This window comes from Boeremia exigua (genome assembly GCF_020726555.1).
Source record: "Boeremia exigua strain MPI-SDFR-AT-0100 chromosome Unknown C7974scaffold_2, whole genome shotgun sequence".
Taxonomy (NCBI): domain Eukaryota; kingdom Fungi; phylum Ascomycota; class Dothideomycetes; order Pleosporales; family Didymellaceae; genus Boeremia; species Boeremia exigua.
Window position 1 is genome coordinate 1,720,198 of NW_025763519.1, and position 15,513 is coordinate 1,735,710.

Genomic DNA, 15,513 nt, shown 5'->3' on the forward strand with positions numbered 1-15,513 from the left:
CAGGTAGTCCTGTGTGGTTCCTCGAGACAGCAGGATTCGAGCGCCCACGCGTCCATGCACCGGTTGGCACATGCGTAGAAGCATGCTGCCGAGCGGTTACTCCCGTCTCGTCAACGCTTCATTGGCTGGTGTGTATGCCGGTTGCTGACCCTGTAGGGCTTGTCACGCGTTCGAGGCCGGCAGTCGGAGCTGCGTCCGGCTCCTTCTCCATGGCATATCCGTCGACTCGCTCCACCAGGCCTTTGTAGTAGTCCACCAGCACCTCTGGCTTCGGCACGATGCGCCAGTCCAGCTTCCGCAGGAACTCGAGTTCCAGCAGCGCCAGCTCCCTCACGCTGACACCGCCCACGCGCGCGTAGAGCGTGTTTGTCCAGAAGCTGTCCGAGAGGCCCTTGGCTGCCACGGTCGCTGCCGTGATGAGGAAGCGATGCACCGTCAGGCTGCTGATGGTGAAGGCCGGGTATGTGGCGCACAGCTTGTCAACGTAGAAGACCATGGCGAGCAGAATGGGCGGAGACAGGGTCGCGTGCACGATGAGGCGCTGCAGGTAGTCGCAGACGGAGATGCCGGGCGGGGCTCTGCAGCAGATTAGCGTCCGGCGCGCGGGCAGACGCAGACGGCAACATACCTCGAGTGGAAGCGGGTCAGCTGACCGTCGCGGAGCGGATGGACGTCGTTGAGGCGCACCAGCTCCATGAGCATGTCGGAGATGAGCACGCCAAGGTCCTTGACGTCGCACGTCTCGTACTTGAGCGGCATGACCTTGACGTCGGCCTCTGTCGGGCGCAGGCGTTTGGCGGGCGACGCGGGTGCGTCTTCGGCGGCGGCGGGTGTGGGCACAACGCGCGGCTGGGGCTCGGGCGGGTCGTCGCGCGGGGCGTCTCGCGGCGGGCGGCGGGTCTGGGGCGGGCCATGCGGCTGCTGCTGCTGCTGCTGCTGCTGCTGCTGCTGTGCGGGCGCGGGCGGCGGGTCGGCAGTCGCAGCAGCGGCGACGGGGCGCTGGGTATCCACGATGGCGGGGGCGCTGAGGGGCGGCGCGGGCTGGCCGGCGGCGGGCGGGTGGTAGGTGGGCGGGAAGCCGGCGGGCGAGTACTGGGTGGCGGCGTCGGCGTACTCGTGGGCTCGCTTGGTGCCCTGCGGCGAGGGCGCGAACAGCGGCACGGCCTTGGGGGTCGGCGGCGTGTCGAAGCGCCGCGCGGGCTGCGAGCTCACGGCGAAGCGGGGCGAGGGGGCGGACGGCGAGCCCGACGGGCGGCGGGCATGGTACGACGAGCGGTGCGGGTGGGCGTGGAAGGCGGTCGCGGGCGAGGGCGGCGCAGAGAGCGTGGGCGGCGCGGACAGCGTGGGCGAGGACAGCATCGCGGTCAGAGGCGAGATGGTGAGGCGCCCGCAGCAGAGGCCAAAACCGTCATGCTCAGTAGCTCAGTAGCGCACCGCGGCGACAAAGCGGGCAGGTTCAACGGCGCCGTGGGTTGAGCGTCGCTGCCGACTGCGGCCTGCGCGCAGAGAATTGCATGCCGCCATCCGCGACGCTTGGCTGCCAGGCACGCAGCACCGCGAACGTGTCTGCGCCCGCCGCTGTCATTGGACTGCCGCCCACCACGCCCATGACACACCGTGCGTCCGGCCCTCTTGCGCGATAGCCGGCACTGCACCGCATCTGTCTGCGTACCAAAGCGTGCAGCGCCATAGGCTGCCGGCCAGCCTGAGCCGGAGCAGCCTGAGCCCCCAGCCCGACTGTGCGTGCAGTGAGCAGGTGCCGCGGTGAGGGGCGCTCGGCAGCTGATGGCGATCCAGCGACGGCGATCCAGCGACGGCAATCCAGCTGCTCCTGCCTGCTTCGCACGTCCACGCGAGGCACTGCCTGCCATGCCTGGAGATCCAGCTGCTCATGTGACTGCCTGTTTCGATGCTGTGGACAGACACGGCAGCTGCACGCCCGCCCTCATATCTTGGTACGCCTCAACGGCGGACCCACCGGCACCAACACATCGTGCATCTTGGTCGCCCTGTTCATGCCTGGTCACGTCTGTTCAGGGCATGGCGGCAGCCTTGTTCAGACCTGGATCTCGTCCAGCAATCTCCGCGACGATAAGGCCTGCGGAAATGCCTCGACCTCCCTGGCCACTGACCATGGTACTTGCCCTAATCATGGTGCTTGACTGACTGTGGTGCTTGTCCTGACCATGATGCGTACACTGGCCCTATGCACACTGACCACTCACCCACTGACCACTCGCCCACTGACCATGATTCTCACACTCATAACCCCACTGACTGATCCTCACTGACACGGAAGCTTAAGCGGCCGCTACCGCCATATCGCCCACTGCGAATGCCATCGGTGCGGGGATACACTTCAGACGCACAAATGGGCGCCCGCCTCGTTCCCACGTGCTCTCGAGCACCACATCGACGTCTCAGATAGCGACACAGCGATAATCGCCCTTGACGCTGTCAACATCTAGTCGCGACATCTAGGCCTCGTGCTGCTCCGTATATATGTATGCAACGCAGCACGGCAGCACGGCGACACTGCCCGGTCACGCACGCACGCACGCCAGATCAACGAGGTTACTTAGGTTTACCATTAGTTTCTGTATAGAGCGAAGGTCGTCGCCTCGACCTAATGTCGAGGTGTGGTATCAAAAGCGTCGCCGAAGCGCAGGAAAGCAAACCATGCGCCCAATAATCATGTGTACTCGTGCCAAACGCGCTCTTCTTTTGTGACCAGACAGCGCTGGTGATGCACTCACTCTACGCCACCCAAACTCCTTGCATCACTTCGACTCTGTAGCACAACACCTGGCGATCAAGGGTTCTTCGGGTCCTTCTGCGCATTGTCCGCCAGCTCGGCCCGGAACTCCTGCTGGCCGGGCTGTGGCGAGTGCAGTTCAGCGGGCGACGTCTGCCCTTGCGTGTGCTTGTAGTAGTCCAGTCTATTTTCAGTCAGTCTCGCGTCCGTGATTTGAACCCTCCCACATCATCGCGGCAATACGTACTGTTCCTGGCTCATCCCACTCGCCTGACTCTGCATGCTCAGGTGGCCCTGGTGCATCTGCGGGCTGCCCTGCCACCCACTGGGGTACTGCTCGCCGACATTATGCTGGCCGTACGGCGGCGCGGGGCTACCAAACCTGGGCACCTGGTCGTGCGCCATGTAGCCCATATCCGGTCCCGGCGTCGAGTTCCTGTTGCCTGTCGCGTTGGCATCTTGTCGCTTGATGACTTCCTTGAGACTCTTGGAGCGCCCGACGTAGAAGAACAGCGCAGCGCAGATGACCAGGAATGCGACTGCGCCGACTACAATACCCGCGATTGCGCCGCCGGAGAGGTGTGATCCGCCGCCTGAAGACGAGGAAGCTGTGGACGAACCGGTCGGGCCGTTCAGGATGGTGGAGGTGGCTTCCTGGGGCACAGGGTCACCGACGGCTAGCTGGAAGTCGGCGTCCTTTGCTGCTTGGATCTGGGAGGCAAGAGTTTGGGTTGAGTTGGCGTTGATAGCGCCGACCATGAGCTCACCAATGCAGGAGTTGGGAGCGGCGCAGTAGAAGAAGATTGGTGCGGTGTCGTTGATGGTGATGTTGTAATGTGTGATCTAGAATCAGTCAGATCTAACTCTTTATGGACCCAATGACAGGATTGATGCCACTCTTGATGATATCGAGGAACACATGAAAGGAACAGTGACTGTTCAGTTACTTACTTGGCTGGTATCGTTGACCCATTGCGTTTCTGTCCAGAAGCCTTTGCCAGCGTGGTCCTTGTCGGCATAACTGTATGGAACGCATGCACTGCCAAACTCGGCCTGAACGACCGAGTGGTCTGGGGGGTAGAATTCGAAGGTCACTGTGTCGCCGACAGAGACATTAGTCAACTCTTGCGGTGTGAACTTGAATCCCCCGGATCCTGCTTTGATGAGATGCACCTGCGGCTCGCTAGACGCGCTTGGTGTCGCCGATGAACTCAATGTGGTAGCTGAACTTCTCAGGCTGGCCGCAGCCGAGGAGAGTGAGGCGACGGGTCGTGTTTGCTCGGGCGATCCTGAGGTGATGGGCGATAACGAGGAGACGACCTGATCTGAGGAGATGGACTGTGCCGAGACTGTTGACAAAAGCTGGCAAGCAGCGACCGCAACAGCGAGCCTCACGATCCTTGAACGCATCATAATGCCCTTCTATATCAGAGCTGTGTGGTCCAGTAATACTCGGGGCGGTCCGTCAGGTGTGCGCCGGTGTGTAAGCGCAACGAGTAGTCGGTTAGCAGGTACTCCCAAAGGTGCCGAGAACACAGGTCGAGAGAAAGAATATTTCTCGATCGTGAAGAGGCGTCGAAAAGGCGGGAACAGACCCATCGCGTACGGCTGACCATCAGCTTTTAAAAGAACATGCTGCATACCCACCTTCAGGTTACCAGTACAGCATGCTTCGCCCTGCCGTCAGCAGTCCCCACACAGCCATCCCAGCTCCAGGGGTTGCCGCTCGATAGCTGGCCGACGAGCCTCTTAGAACGCACGTTCGTGAATCCGGCAGCCAAGATCCAATGCTCAATCTATCCGCATTCTGAATTATCCGCTGCACAACGGACGTTGGCTGAACGAGCACGAGCTGAATGGCTTCGCTTGTTGTTGTGCTGCATTGTTGACCAGGGTTGCAGCATGCGACTGGCTCTGTGCACGGATTATTGCCGCTGCGGGGCTGGCCGTCAGCATGCGTGTGTTGATCTTTTTTGAGATAGGCGGCCTTGCGGAATGCTTGCAATAGGAAGGCGGTGTTGTAGACGCGGATGTGTTTCGTTCGTCTTGCTGACACGATCGATCCTGCTCCCTATTCCCGTGTGCTGACAGCTTTCACAACTATTCAATGTTGGAGGTCAAGCGCCGTGTACTACGATACTGCCTGGTATGCATAGCGATCAAGTCTGGAGCTCGCTTCCTGTAACACAGCGCACCGGGCCTGTCGAATTGTCGTGGTCGAAAACCATATCAGCGGCTGCATGGGAATTCAGGTGGGCGAGAGGGTCCACTAACATTGGAACCGCCTAGCCCTGCGGATAGCATTCACATCAAGCGAAACCGTCGTGCTTGGCTGCACGCCTTTAACTTACACATCAGCACGCCTCAGTCCACAAAACAAATTGTGGAAAGCCATCAGCCAAACATGTTGTTCGGTGTGCCTGAGACTAGGAATTGATTAGTCAAGGGGCGATGTTCGGCTGCGAGGGAGAACCCATTCTAAAAGAAGGTCGGTCAGCGACGTGGACAGTGGACTTATGGGATTCGGCCGAGTACATGCCGACAGAGTGAGAGTAAGCTTGCACACGGCTGAGTTATTCCGCCTACTGATAGTGAGGCTTGGGCATCGCCATCTTACATCCTAATGACCTCACCCATAGCGAGGCACTGCCACTCCAAATAACCAACGCATGTACCATGAAGGCTGGCAAGATTGTACACCGGTTTATACACTATGCAAGCCAGCTACATTCAAAAAGGATGCACCGCGTTGAACGATCACGCTGTGCTATGCAGGGGAGACAAAATATATCGACAAAGGCTGGTAGTCGACAAAGGTCAGGCCGGTCTTCCGATGGGGCTTCTGGGACTCCTGGGCACTGGGCTGGAGAAAACACCAACAGGTGGTAGACCTCGCAAACCGTTAGCGTGCCTTGCTTTGATAGCCTGCGCGTCGAGCCCTCGAGGCGGACTTCGAAACCCGCCATTCAGACCCGCGTGTTGATCCTCGTCAGTCGGAGTGGAATCATCCTCCTCCACGAACTCGTTTCTCTTCTCCAACAGCAGATCTTGCACTTCTTTCCTGTGACCGACCAGCATTTCATCCAAGGTGTCCCAGTCTGATTGCTGGAGATTGCCTAGCTTTTTGCGTAGTTTCTTCGTTGTGTTGCGGCTGAAGGCGAAGTGGCTCTGCTTTACAAAGATTCTAGTGTGCTGGTAGAGTGTAAGATTAGTAGGCGCCTTCGTTGTGAGCAGGATTATTGTGCACGTACGTGGAAATACCACATCCCGATATCGTCGTCTGTGGGACGCTTGATGGATTGTATAGCCGAGTCTGCCACAAATCCTATGATGAGCTCTACTCTGCTACCATTCTCGGTAGTAGATTCTGGCATAGTCAGCCAAGAGTGTCGCAGCTTTTCGGGGCTAAATACCATTTCGACTCAACAGGTCAACCAAGCCAAGATAAGCATCACCTACTCCCATGAAGAAGACTTGCGTCGCATCGCTAGGCCTGCACTTTCATCAGTACTGAGTCCGGTGGCTATGCTGTGATAACTGACTCGATGTAGTTGTTCCAGAGATAGGTGGCCATTTCACGGGTTCTATCCGACCGAGTTTTCTGATCGTCTACTTTGGTAAAGCCCAGGTTCGACTAATTCTGTCAGAGTTGTGTACGACCAAATCAAAGGAGAACCACCGACCTCTTCGTTTTCTAGAGCCACGATCTGAGGAACGTTTACGTCAATGACGGAAAAATCGTTCGTTATGGCCCAGTCGACGTAGCTCTTGGTTACATCAGTCTTCGGATTCGGTGTCAGCGGCTGTACAGCGCCAAACTGTAGTTCGTACTCACAAGCCATGTGTTGTGTAGCTCCCTTCTCCCAGTGACCTGATCTGGGTGATCCTGCAAGCTGGGAGGATCGTGAAAGATTACCAGAAGTGGCTTACGCCCCATGAAACCAGATCTGTGGGATTAGCTAGACTGTCATAACGCATCATACTGTACTTACGATGCAACCACGTTGTGCACGAAAGTATGTGCAAGTCCTGGTTGGTATATCTGCAAGGGTGTCATGGAATGCTCTTGGGCAAGACGTTGGCTCTGCCATTCTCTGATGATATGATGCAACGCATCGGTTGCGGCAAAACCTGGATCAGTCCTGTCTAGATGCTTTGGGTAGAGACACTTCCAATACTTGGAGTGTTGACGTTTCACTTGCTCGATCGTACGGACAGCAGTGGCTTTTGGTGCTAGGTCTTCGCTTAGTCGGTCTGGGGGCTCTTGCATTAATACCCTCGTAACTGCAAGTGCGGAACGAGCAATAGAGCGCAAGTTATAGCCCCCTTCCAAGCAAACCACAAGCTTGCCTTTCGCTAATCGAGACAGCATGTGTGTCATGTGACCATAGCAGGCTGGAGTAACGAAGCATCCGCCGAGCACATCTCCTTCCGCGGCATCAAAACCGGCCGAGATGATCACCAGGTCCGGGTCGAACTCGCTAGCTATTGGCATTACGACCTCCTGGAAAGCGTATAGGTACTCGGCATCGCCCATGCCATGTTCGTCCCAAGGTATGTTGACGTTCTTCCCGATACCGTCACCCTCTCCGCAGTAAGTCAGGTCGCCGTCCGGTAGATTCGGGTAGAAGTTACCACCACGATAAACATGTAACGATATGTAGAGCACATTTGGATCGTCATAAAATGCATGCTGGATCCCGTTGCCATGATGGACGTCCCAGTCAAGGATGAGGACCTTTCTACAGGTCTGTGGGTATGCATCTTGGCATACGCGCGCCGCAATAGGCACGTTATTGAAGATGCAAAAACCCGAGGGTTGATCACTTTCGGCGTGGTGACCAGGTGGTCGGATGATAGCGATCGCGTTGCGTACAGAACCTTGCACAACAGCTTTGCAAGCTTCAATGGCACCTCCTGCTGCAAGAGTGGCGCAGTCGTAAGTGGCATGGTTGAAGTAGATCGAATCAAGGTTTTTTCCCTGCTCCGACAGCTCTTCCGTAGTCATTTCTGTCACAAGTCAGCCAATGGCCGATTCTGAAGTTGCATGCATACCTCGTAGCGAAGAGACGAAATCATAATGTTGCTCTGTGTGAATCAACAGAATCTCATGTTTCTCAGCCGGTCGCACTCCAATTCTCCAGCAGTATTCCTCATGTTCGTCCGTGTCTGAGTTCTCCGGGCCACGCACAAGTCCAGCTTCTCGTATTTCCTCGAATATCGAATGAATACGGCGCGGGTCTTCCGGATGTATTTCGTCTATTGACGAGTCGTTTGGGAGCTCTGCATGGAATCGCATACGAGGATCGTAAACCAGCCCAGTCTTCAACGTTGCAAGCGGCAGGGCCTGTGATCTTGGTTTCGGCGGAATCCGTACTTGTGGGCTTATACCTCGGTGCGGAGTGGTGAGTGTGATATCCATCTTGTCTGATCGGCCATCCGCATAATGTGATGCTGATGGCTTGGACACCGCACTCTCATGGGGTGGTAATTGTGCGTTCTTTGGCAGATGAGCCATGTTTGGGTTCGCAAAAACATCAGTTGGAGTGACGAACTCCGGTGCATAATCCACCGGCCCATTATTGAACTCTGTGGATGCAATGATCTCGTCCTCCATAGGGACATCCTCGTCGTTCATGCTTGCGCCCCAGATTTCAGCGCGAGCGCTGAGCGCCTCGCAACCCACAAGTAAGTCTATAGCTACGACAACCCGTCAGCATATCGTAGTATACTCCAGTAATAGCGAAAGGATTCAACAACATGGTGGATTTGAGATGTAGCAAACAGAACATACAGTCAATGGCGTGAGTGCTTCTGGACAGGCTGTGCAGAAAGAACCAGAGCAGATCAAACTTACCTATGGCTTACACCTCATGGAGCCGCTCTCGAAATTGATCTTGGGGTCGATCTTCTGGTGGAAACCTGCAGCACAACTGACAGGAGCTCGCAGTGCGACTAACAACAGTGTTTTGTATAACTGATGAACGGAAAACAAATTACACACAGTGCCTAGCAACCTAGATTGGGTAATTTGATCTGGCGAAGTTGCGTTGTCGTTTGCCTCGTGATGCGGCCTGATACGATGGGTGAAGCCGGAGTTCGGTCGGGCCTTGTGATCGCGCCGATAAAGCAGGTGAAGCAACAAGCCTGAGAGAAGGTGATAGTAAGCAGGAGTAGCTGAGGAAGTAACTGTGGCTTGCTCGAAACAGTAGCGCCGATTGGGTATTGAACTGAGTTGAAGGTAGTCACGGTGCTTGGATCCCAGATCGGACACCAAGTTCTGCTGACTAAGCAAACTAGCTTCATTTCGGCCTGATCTCTCCAGTCTACCTTAGCTGTCACCATTAACAATGGCTCAAGTGTCGTCTTCTCGGATCCTGGTGAGATCCCTCTATTTCTTGCCTTTGGTTTCCATTAATTCATGTGTGTCATGTCAGCTGTCGGGTGAACGGATTGCTCTGGTCAACACGTTACAAGGAGTAGGAAATCGAATAGACTGCCTTGGTTGGAACGATGATCAAGGCGACCCCAAGATCTATTGCACCTAAGCACGTTCGACGAGCCACTCAGCAAAATGCAGCATCAGACAAGTGGGTACTTTCTTGTTGGGATTATAACGCTTACACGGAGCTATTCATCGAAGTCCTGCGGTTTATTGGCTGCGATAAAGATGGTAAGGATCATACAAACGTGTGGAGTGGCTAGTCGGATGTGCTTGGGTGCAGTAGAGGGTTCTTTCTTTACATTAACAAGGCATATTATTAGGCATATAAATTCGGATGCACAGAGCAACGCTAGACGAAATTCTCAGACAGATCAACTGGGATTACAAAGGATGCCATTGAACTGAGGGTGTCCATCATGTAGTGATAGAAAGGTGTCTGCGACCAATTTACTCTCTGACTCTCGATGGCTTGATTTGTGTCGCTGGAGGGGAGCAGTCAGACGACTGTGGACAGATTCTGATCTCAGTGCTTCCTACTTATGCGGACGATGGACACTCAAACCCCACGACCCACTGCACCGCAAGTAGCCTATGACTGTTCGTACCCAGCTGTTTCTTCAGTCATTCCATACCCACCCTCTCTTCTTCCCCATATAACCTAAAAGCCGGTTCTACCCATCCCCCCTTGCGCCGAGCGCTCCCCACCCGATTTGCTCCGGAACGTAGCCCCATATGCTTCCCCCGTACGTAAGAGGAGCAGGTCCACATTCGAGATGGGTCTTACTATCGGGAACTAACGCGTAGCATATAGCATGTGCTACGCGGGAGCGCACCCGCACGTGTTGCCCCGGAATTGACAGCCTCGGGAAAGGTTGCTATACGGACGCTAGACAATCATCGACAGGGGTAGCTGAGCCAACGTGGAGTTGGGTGACTGTCTCGTGCGATAGTATGTACTTGATTTACGGTAGCACATAATATAATAGAGTTGCAAAGAGGATCAGAGTTTCACGTTATGAAGGCTTGTCGTTACTTGTACTATTATTCATTGATTCATATCTAGCATAAACACCTGTGGGGCTGCACCCCCAGCGTATTTTTACTGAAGGAATTACTAACACGCGGTGGCTTTCATGTCCTTTCTAACTCGGCTTTCAAAGCTTAGGCATGGCCTGGCTCTGTCCTGATTCCTAAGCGTTGCCATCAACCTTGGCAATGTAGACCAGGAGGTCGAGGACACGGCGGGAGTAACCCCACTCGTTGTCGTACCAGGAAACGAGCTTGACGAAGTTCTTGTTGAGAGAGATACCAGCCTTAGCATCGAAGATGGAGGAGCGGTCGTCACCGTTGAGGTCAGAGGAGACGATCTCATCCTCAGTGTAGCCGAGGATGCCCTTGAGCTTGCCCTCGGAGGCCTCCTTGACAGCCTCCTTGATCTCGTCGTAGGTAGCACCCTTCTCGATGCGGACAGTCAAGTCAACAACGGAGACGTTGGAGGTAGGGACACGCATAGACATGCCGGTAAGCTTGCCGTTGAGGTCGGGGATGACCTTGCCGACAGCCTTGGCGGCACCGGTGCTGGAAGGAATGATGTTCTGAGCAGCGGTGCGGCCACCACGCCAGTCCTTGGCGGAGGGACCGTCAACGACCTTCTGGGTGGCGGTGTAGGAGTGGACAGTGGTCATGAGACCCTCGATAATGGTGAACTTGTCGTGGATGACCTTGGCGAGAGGAGCCAAGCAGTTGGTTGTGCAAGAGGCGTTGGACAGGACCTCAATGTCCTTTGTGTAGGTCTCGTTGTTGACACCCATGACGAACATAGGAGCGTCGGCAGAAGGAGCGGAGATGACAACCTTCTTGGCGCCACCCTTCAAGTGAGCCTTGGCCTTCTCGGTGGTGGTGAAGACACCGGTGGACTCGACGACGTAGAAAGCGCCGGTCTCGCTCCAGGGGATGTTGGCAGGGTCCTTCTCGGTGTAGAAGCGGATGGTCTTGCCGTTGATGGAGAGGTTGTTGCCCTCGACCTTGATGTCGCCGTTGAAGCGGCCGTGTGTGCTGTCGTACTTGAGCATGTACGCCTGCAATTGTGTCAGCTTCTCGTTCTCTTGTGCTAGATATCGAAGCGCCGGCTCCAAGCAGAGCTGGTGCGACGACTATGGAAGAGCTTACGGCGTAGTGAGGCTCAATGAAGGGATCGTTGACGGCGACGATCTCGACATCGTTGTGCTCGATGCTGCAAGGCTATTAGCTCATTTACTCCATCGTGAAGCTTTTGAGGAGGTAAACTCACGCGTTGCGGAAGACAATGCGACCAATGCGGCCGAAACCGTTGATACCGACCTGTTGAGAACGTCAGTAGCTGGAGGTACATGAAGAGGGGTAGCAGTGGCGTACCTTAACAACCATGATGGATAGCTTGTTGTTCTGTGAAAAGTGTCAATTGAGAGGGAGTGGTGGAATGGAAAGTCGAGAGGTGCTCACGCTTTAAAGGGTTCTAAAATAGTCTGGAAGCTTGGAAGAGTTTTGTGGTGCGGCTGGGAAGGCGCGTTATTGTTGGGAGGGGTCGTTATGGTGGGGTGACGGGCTTCACTAACGTCACAGGTCAAAAAATGGCAATCTGATAGCTGCGACACACGGGCCGGATCCAATGAGCTTCCCTCACATCCGGCCGGCTGCGTTGAGCTTCATGCCAGGTCGCACTGCTGCAACCGTACCTCGGGATCGTGAGAATGCGCGGAAAGCGACGGGACGCAGGAGTAGTCCGGATGCGTCGAGGAATACAAAAGCGTGTCCAAGACGCTCTTTCGAACCTCGAGCTGGTGTCCACCTAGAGCCTCATTGCACTGACTTGTGGCCCACGATGTGCTCGACCGCCATCCTTGCATATGCAGAATGCTTCACTTGGCTTTTGCTGATAGCCATACAGACCAAGCACGCCCAGCAGCACAGATGCACATCTCTGACCAGCTTACGAAAGAGGTACCCGCAACGTCTCGTAATGCTCGCCACGGCGGCGTGGAGCAAGCTAGTTGGCAGAAGCATGTACTTAACGTGACCGGCGATCTGGTGTTATCCAGGATCATTTGATCATTCGATAGAATAAAACTGGCAACAGCATAGACGGGCAGCGCGGGGAGGTGGGCTTTTGGTGTAACCACCGAGATTCTGACCGCCACACAAGGTTGAGCACTGTTCAGATTGACTGAGAGACAAGGCGGCTCCACGCATCCGCGGCCGAGACCTGGAGGTGGGCTAGACGAGGGGTAGCAGAGAATTCAACACCTGACAATTCTGTGCGACAACGGCGTGAGAACCTTCGAGGTACCTGCATCAAGGCGAGAGGGGCAATGTGGACGCGTCGACGCGTGAGGCAATGATCGAAGCTCACAGCTTCGTAGGGCTGACAAGCTCGAGTTCTTGAGGCTATCGCGAAGCTCGAGCTGCGTTCAAATCGAAACGCCCACGAGTAGCAGACCGAAGGAAAGTTTAGAGAACTGTAACCCTTGTGGACCAGATACAATGCCCAATGCCCTGCCTCCGAATCCTTTGATCCTGTTAGAGTTTCACTCGCTCTAAATGGGCTTTGTGAGAAGATTGTAATCATGTGACGTGCAGCACCCAAGCACTTGGAACCGACCAGATACTTCTCAACGCAGCATCAAGCAAGAAGTGTCCATAATCTTAGTAGTGCTCTTTCTTGTTGGACTGTACGAGCCTGAACGGAGTCATTCGGTAGTGTTTATGCGACTCATTGGCTTCGATCAGGGTGGCTTGGAGTCTGCAGAGTAGAAAGTGGCTGGTTGAACGTGCTTGGATATATGTAGTACGGATCCATGGATGTCTTGCATGAGCAGCAGAACACTTTGAGCGAAATGTGTGTATATGTCGGCCGATTCCAGCATATGTCTCTTTGACAGCCCTCGAGTTATGTTCCAATTTGCCGTTCTTTGAAATGGAAACTGCCCTCACACTGCTGCATGCGTGGGACAACGGTCGAGGCACCTAGCTCGGACGGATAACAGGGTTGCGCAAGCCTTGTAACATCGTGGCTACAAGCACGATATTCTGTTCTGAGAAAGGCTTGCCTAGTTAGTTGTGACACGCAGACAAACAGTTGACGATGCCTCCCCCGCCCGACCTTTCTGCATCCAGGTCCGGGCGTCTGGGATTGAGGTAGTTTGCGAACATTGGCAGTGTGATCAGCGAGGTATCACGGACGCATTGCTCCAGTACGACTGCAGCTTGGATATTATTTGGGGCATCTTGACCCCCAATTGTCAAAACTTCACAGCAACGAGTGGCTTTCGATGCACACCTTTCCTTGCACCCGATGGGCTCTACAACCGCTCCTCCACAAACACTTCTGAGCACATGTCAGCAGGATATCGTTATTCAGTATACTGAGCTATAGCACCCGATCTGCCATTTGTCTTCGAGCTCGACGCTTGCCGCGCTTTCCCATTAGTATGACACCACTGCTGTGCTCGCTCGCCTGCGCAAGGTGGCATGGATGTGGTAGACCAACACAAATAATGGTAAAATCAAGTCAGTTCATATTTACAAACCTGAAGTCCATCATGGGCACTCGTTTGCTTGAGAACACCACCCATCATGGCTATCTTTCTTTCAACAGCGCGCTTATTGGGCGCCGGAGCCGGTACTGGCAAGGTCCGTGTGTAACACTCGAATGACTTCTTTTCTGCCAAGCCTCGCCCACGCAACATCGACCGTCTCCTTGCACCATCACCACCGCCATCACCACCACCCATTGGCAGCCCCAGGTCCCACCACGGGAAGCTCTCTCCGGTCCTTTCGCATTTTACGACACTCTCCACTCAACCGCCGCCATGATGCGCACCTCGATCGTCCGGGCGACGCGCGCCGCTGCCATGCCCCGAGCTACACCTGTCACCAGCCAGCTCCAGCAGTTCCGCCAGGCACACGTTATCTCCAACCCGACACTTGCGAACATCGAGACTCGCTGGGAGGATCTTGTAAAATTCCCAAGATGATGCTGGTTTAGGATCGTCGCTGACAGTAAACAGCCTCCCCAGGAACAGGCCGACCTGTGGATGTCGCTGAGGGACCGAATGAAGGAGGATTGGACCACGTTATCGCACAGTGAGAAGAAGGCTGGTGTGTGAAATTCTCCCTACCACTGAGCGATTGAGCATCACGGACCGGCGCATGACGTACCCGAGCTGATAAGGGTTCACCCGAGTTGGCCCGTGGTATGATTGCGTTGAGCGTGATCTTGCAGGATGTATCGCACGCCATTGACAAGAAAGCCATGCTAACGAGCTTCCTCTTGCAGCGTACTTCATCGCTTTCGGTCCTCACGGTCCCCGCCGTCCCCCCCCTCCGGATGAGGGCCGCAAGGTTCTCTTCATCTCTTGCGCCGTGATCGCGGGATCCTTTGCTGTCTTCGCTTTCACCCGCATGTTTGCCAGCCCCATCAGGCCCCGCACCATGACCAAGGAATGGCAGGAGGCTTCTGAGGAGTACTTGAAGGTGCGTAGCTCGATTGCCTCGGCTAAGGCTTGTCCTGTATTGCTACACGTACTGACATGTGTTGTAGGCCCAGGGATCAGAGCCCATCACCGGTTACAAGGGCATGTTGGTTCAGTCTGTCTCGGAGAAGAACCTTCCTCCTGGCGTGAAGCTCAACGACGAGTAATTCAATGGATAGAAGCTCCACGTCGAACACACATAACCAATACCAACATCACATTTCCTTGGGTCCATTTTCCATTTGGTACTGAGTGTGTCAGATGTACAACAAGATCGAAAGGGTTACGCTGGATTGGCCCTTGTCATATTAGTCCCTGCGTGTACAGAAATCTTCGAGACATTCGCGACTTGTGCTCTATTGTCTCCACTACGATCTTGTGTGTCTAGCACAGTGTACGCATATAGAGCTCTCCAATCTATGCGCTCTTCTCCACTACATCCGCATTCTTGTTCGTGCGGCGTGTCGGCAAAGTACGCATCGCTTCGCCTGGATTGGGCAAAATCACGGTGAGTCAGCAGTGTCAGGCCACAATCTGCTAACACATACATAGCGTCAGGCGACATCTAGACTTGAACGATCGATCAACTGCACGCTAGATCGGTGGATAGCAGTCGATAATAGTGGACGACCCCAAAAATCAAACGCATGGTTTACTGCGCAGCCAAGACGCCACAGTCCGGATCTACTATGATAAACCTGCATTCAGCGTTGAGGATTATACATCCATACGAATTCAGTGCAAATGGAGGTGCTGCCCACCAAATTCAGGACCAACGGCCTAGCCCGTAGCCTTCGCATACT

At 54.9% G+C, this 15,513-nt stretch overlaps 5 protein-coding genes across 5 annotated transcripts; 1 reads left to right on the forward strand and 4 right to left on the reverse strand.

Annotated features, from left to right (window-relative positions):
• Positions 1-118: 118 nt before the first annotated feature.
• On the reverse strand, positions 119-1,359 carry C7974DRAFT_431026 (cyclin-domain-containing protein; the record flags this gene model as incomplete). Its single annotated transcript, XM_046144745.1, has 2 exons — positions 119-578; positions 629-1,359. 2 exons carry the CDS (start codon positions 1,357-1,359, stop codon positions 119-121), a joined length of 1,191 nt encoding a protein of 396 aa, XP_046001608.1.
• A 1,497-nt stretch (positions 1,360-2,856) lies between these two features.
• On the reverse strand, positions 2,857-4,277 carry C7974DRAFT_105659 (uncharacterized protein). The gene is made up of 2 exons (XM_046134926.1): positions 3,707-4,277; positions 2,857-3,598 (listed from the first exon to the last, which is right to left on the reverse strand). Exons 1-2 carry the CDS (start codon positions 4,166-4,168, stop codon positions 2,984-2,986), a joined length of 1,077 nt encoding a protein of 358 aa, XP_046001609.1. The 5' UTR covers positions 4,169-4,277; the 3' UTR covers positions 2,857-2,983.
• Positions 4,278-5,384: 1,107 nt separating this feature from the next.
• Positions 5,385-8,625, reverse strand: C7974DRAFT_105696 (uncharacterized protein). Its single transcript, XM_046134927.1, has 9 exons — positions 8,550-8,625; positions 7,811-8,455; positions 6,748-7,765; positions 6,591-6,702; positions 6,439-6,522; positions 6,298-6,389; positions 6,169-6,248; positions 6,007-6,122; positions 5,385-5,947 (listed from the first exon to the last, which is right to left on the reverse strand). Exons 2-9 carry the CDS (start codon positions 8,391-8,393, stop codon positions 5,573-5,575), a joined length of 2,460 nt encoding a protein of 819 aa, XP_046001610.1. The 5' UTR covers positions 8,394-8,455; positions 8,550-8,625; the 3' UTR covers positions 5,385-5,572.
• Positions 8,626-10,229: 1,604 nt separating this feature from the next.
• C7974DRAFT_385801 (glyceraldehyde 3-phosphate dehydrogenase) lies at positions 10,230-12,019 on the reverse strand. The gene is made up of 5 exons (XM_046140991.1): positions 11,682-12,019; positions 11,595-11,624; positions 11,491-11,540; positions 11,370-11,433; positions 10,230-11,278 (listed from the first exon to the last, which is right to left on the reverse strand). The coding sequence occupies exons 2-5, from the start codon at positions 11,604-11,606 to the stop codon at positions 10,391-10,393; spliced, it is 1,014 nt and encodes a 337-aa protein (XP_046001611.1). The 5' UTR covers positions 11,607-11,624; positions 11,682-12,019; the 3' UTR covers positions 10,230-10,390.
• Positions 12,020-14,047: 2,028 nt separating this feature from the next.
• Positions 14,048-14,877, forward strand: C7974DRAFT_409159 (mitochondrial cytochrome c oxidase-like protein subunit V; the record flags this gene model as incomplete). Its single annotated transcript, XM_046143380.1, has 4 exons — positions 14,048-14,194; positions 14,246-14,336; positions 14,515-14,711; positions 14,779-14,877. 4 exons carry the CDS (start codon positions 14,048-14,050, stop codon positions 14,875-14,877), a joined length of 534 nt encoding a protein of 177 aa, XP_046001612.1.
• Positions 14,878-15,513: the final 636 nt, after the last annotated feature.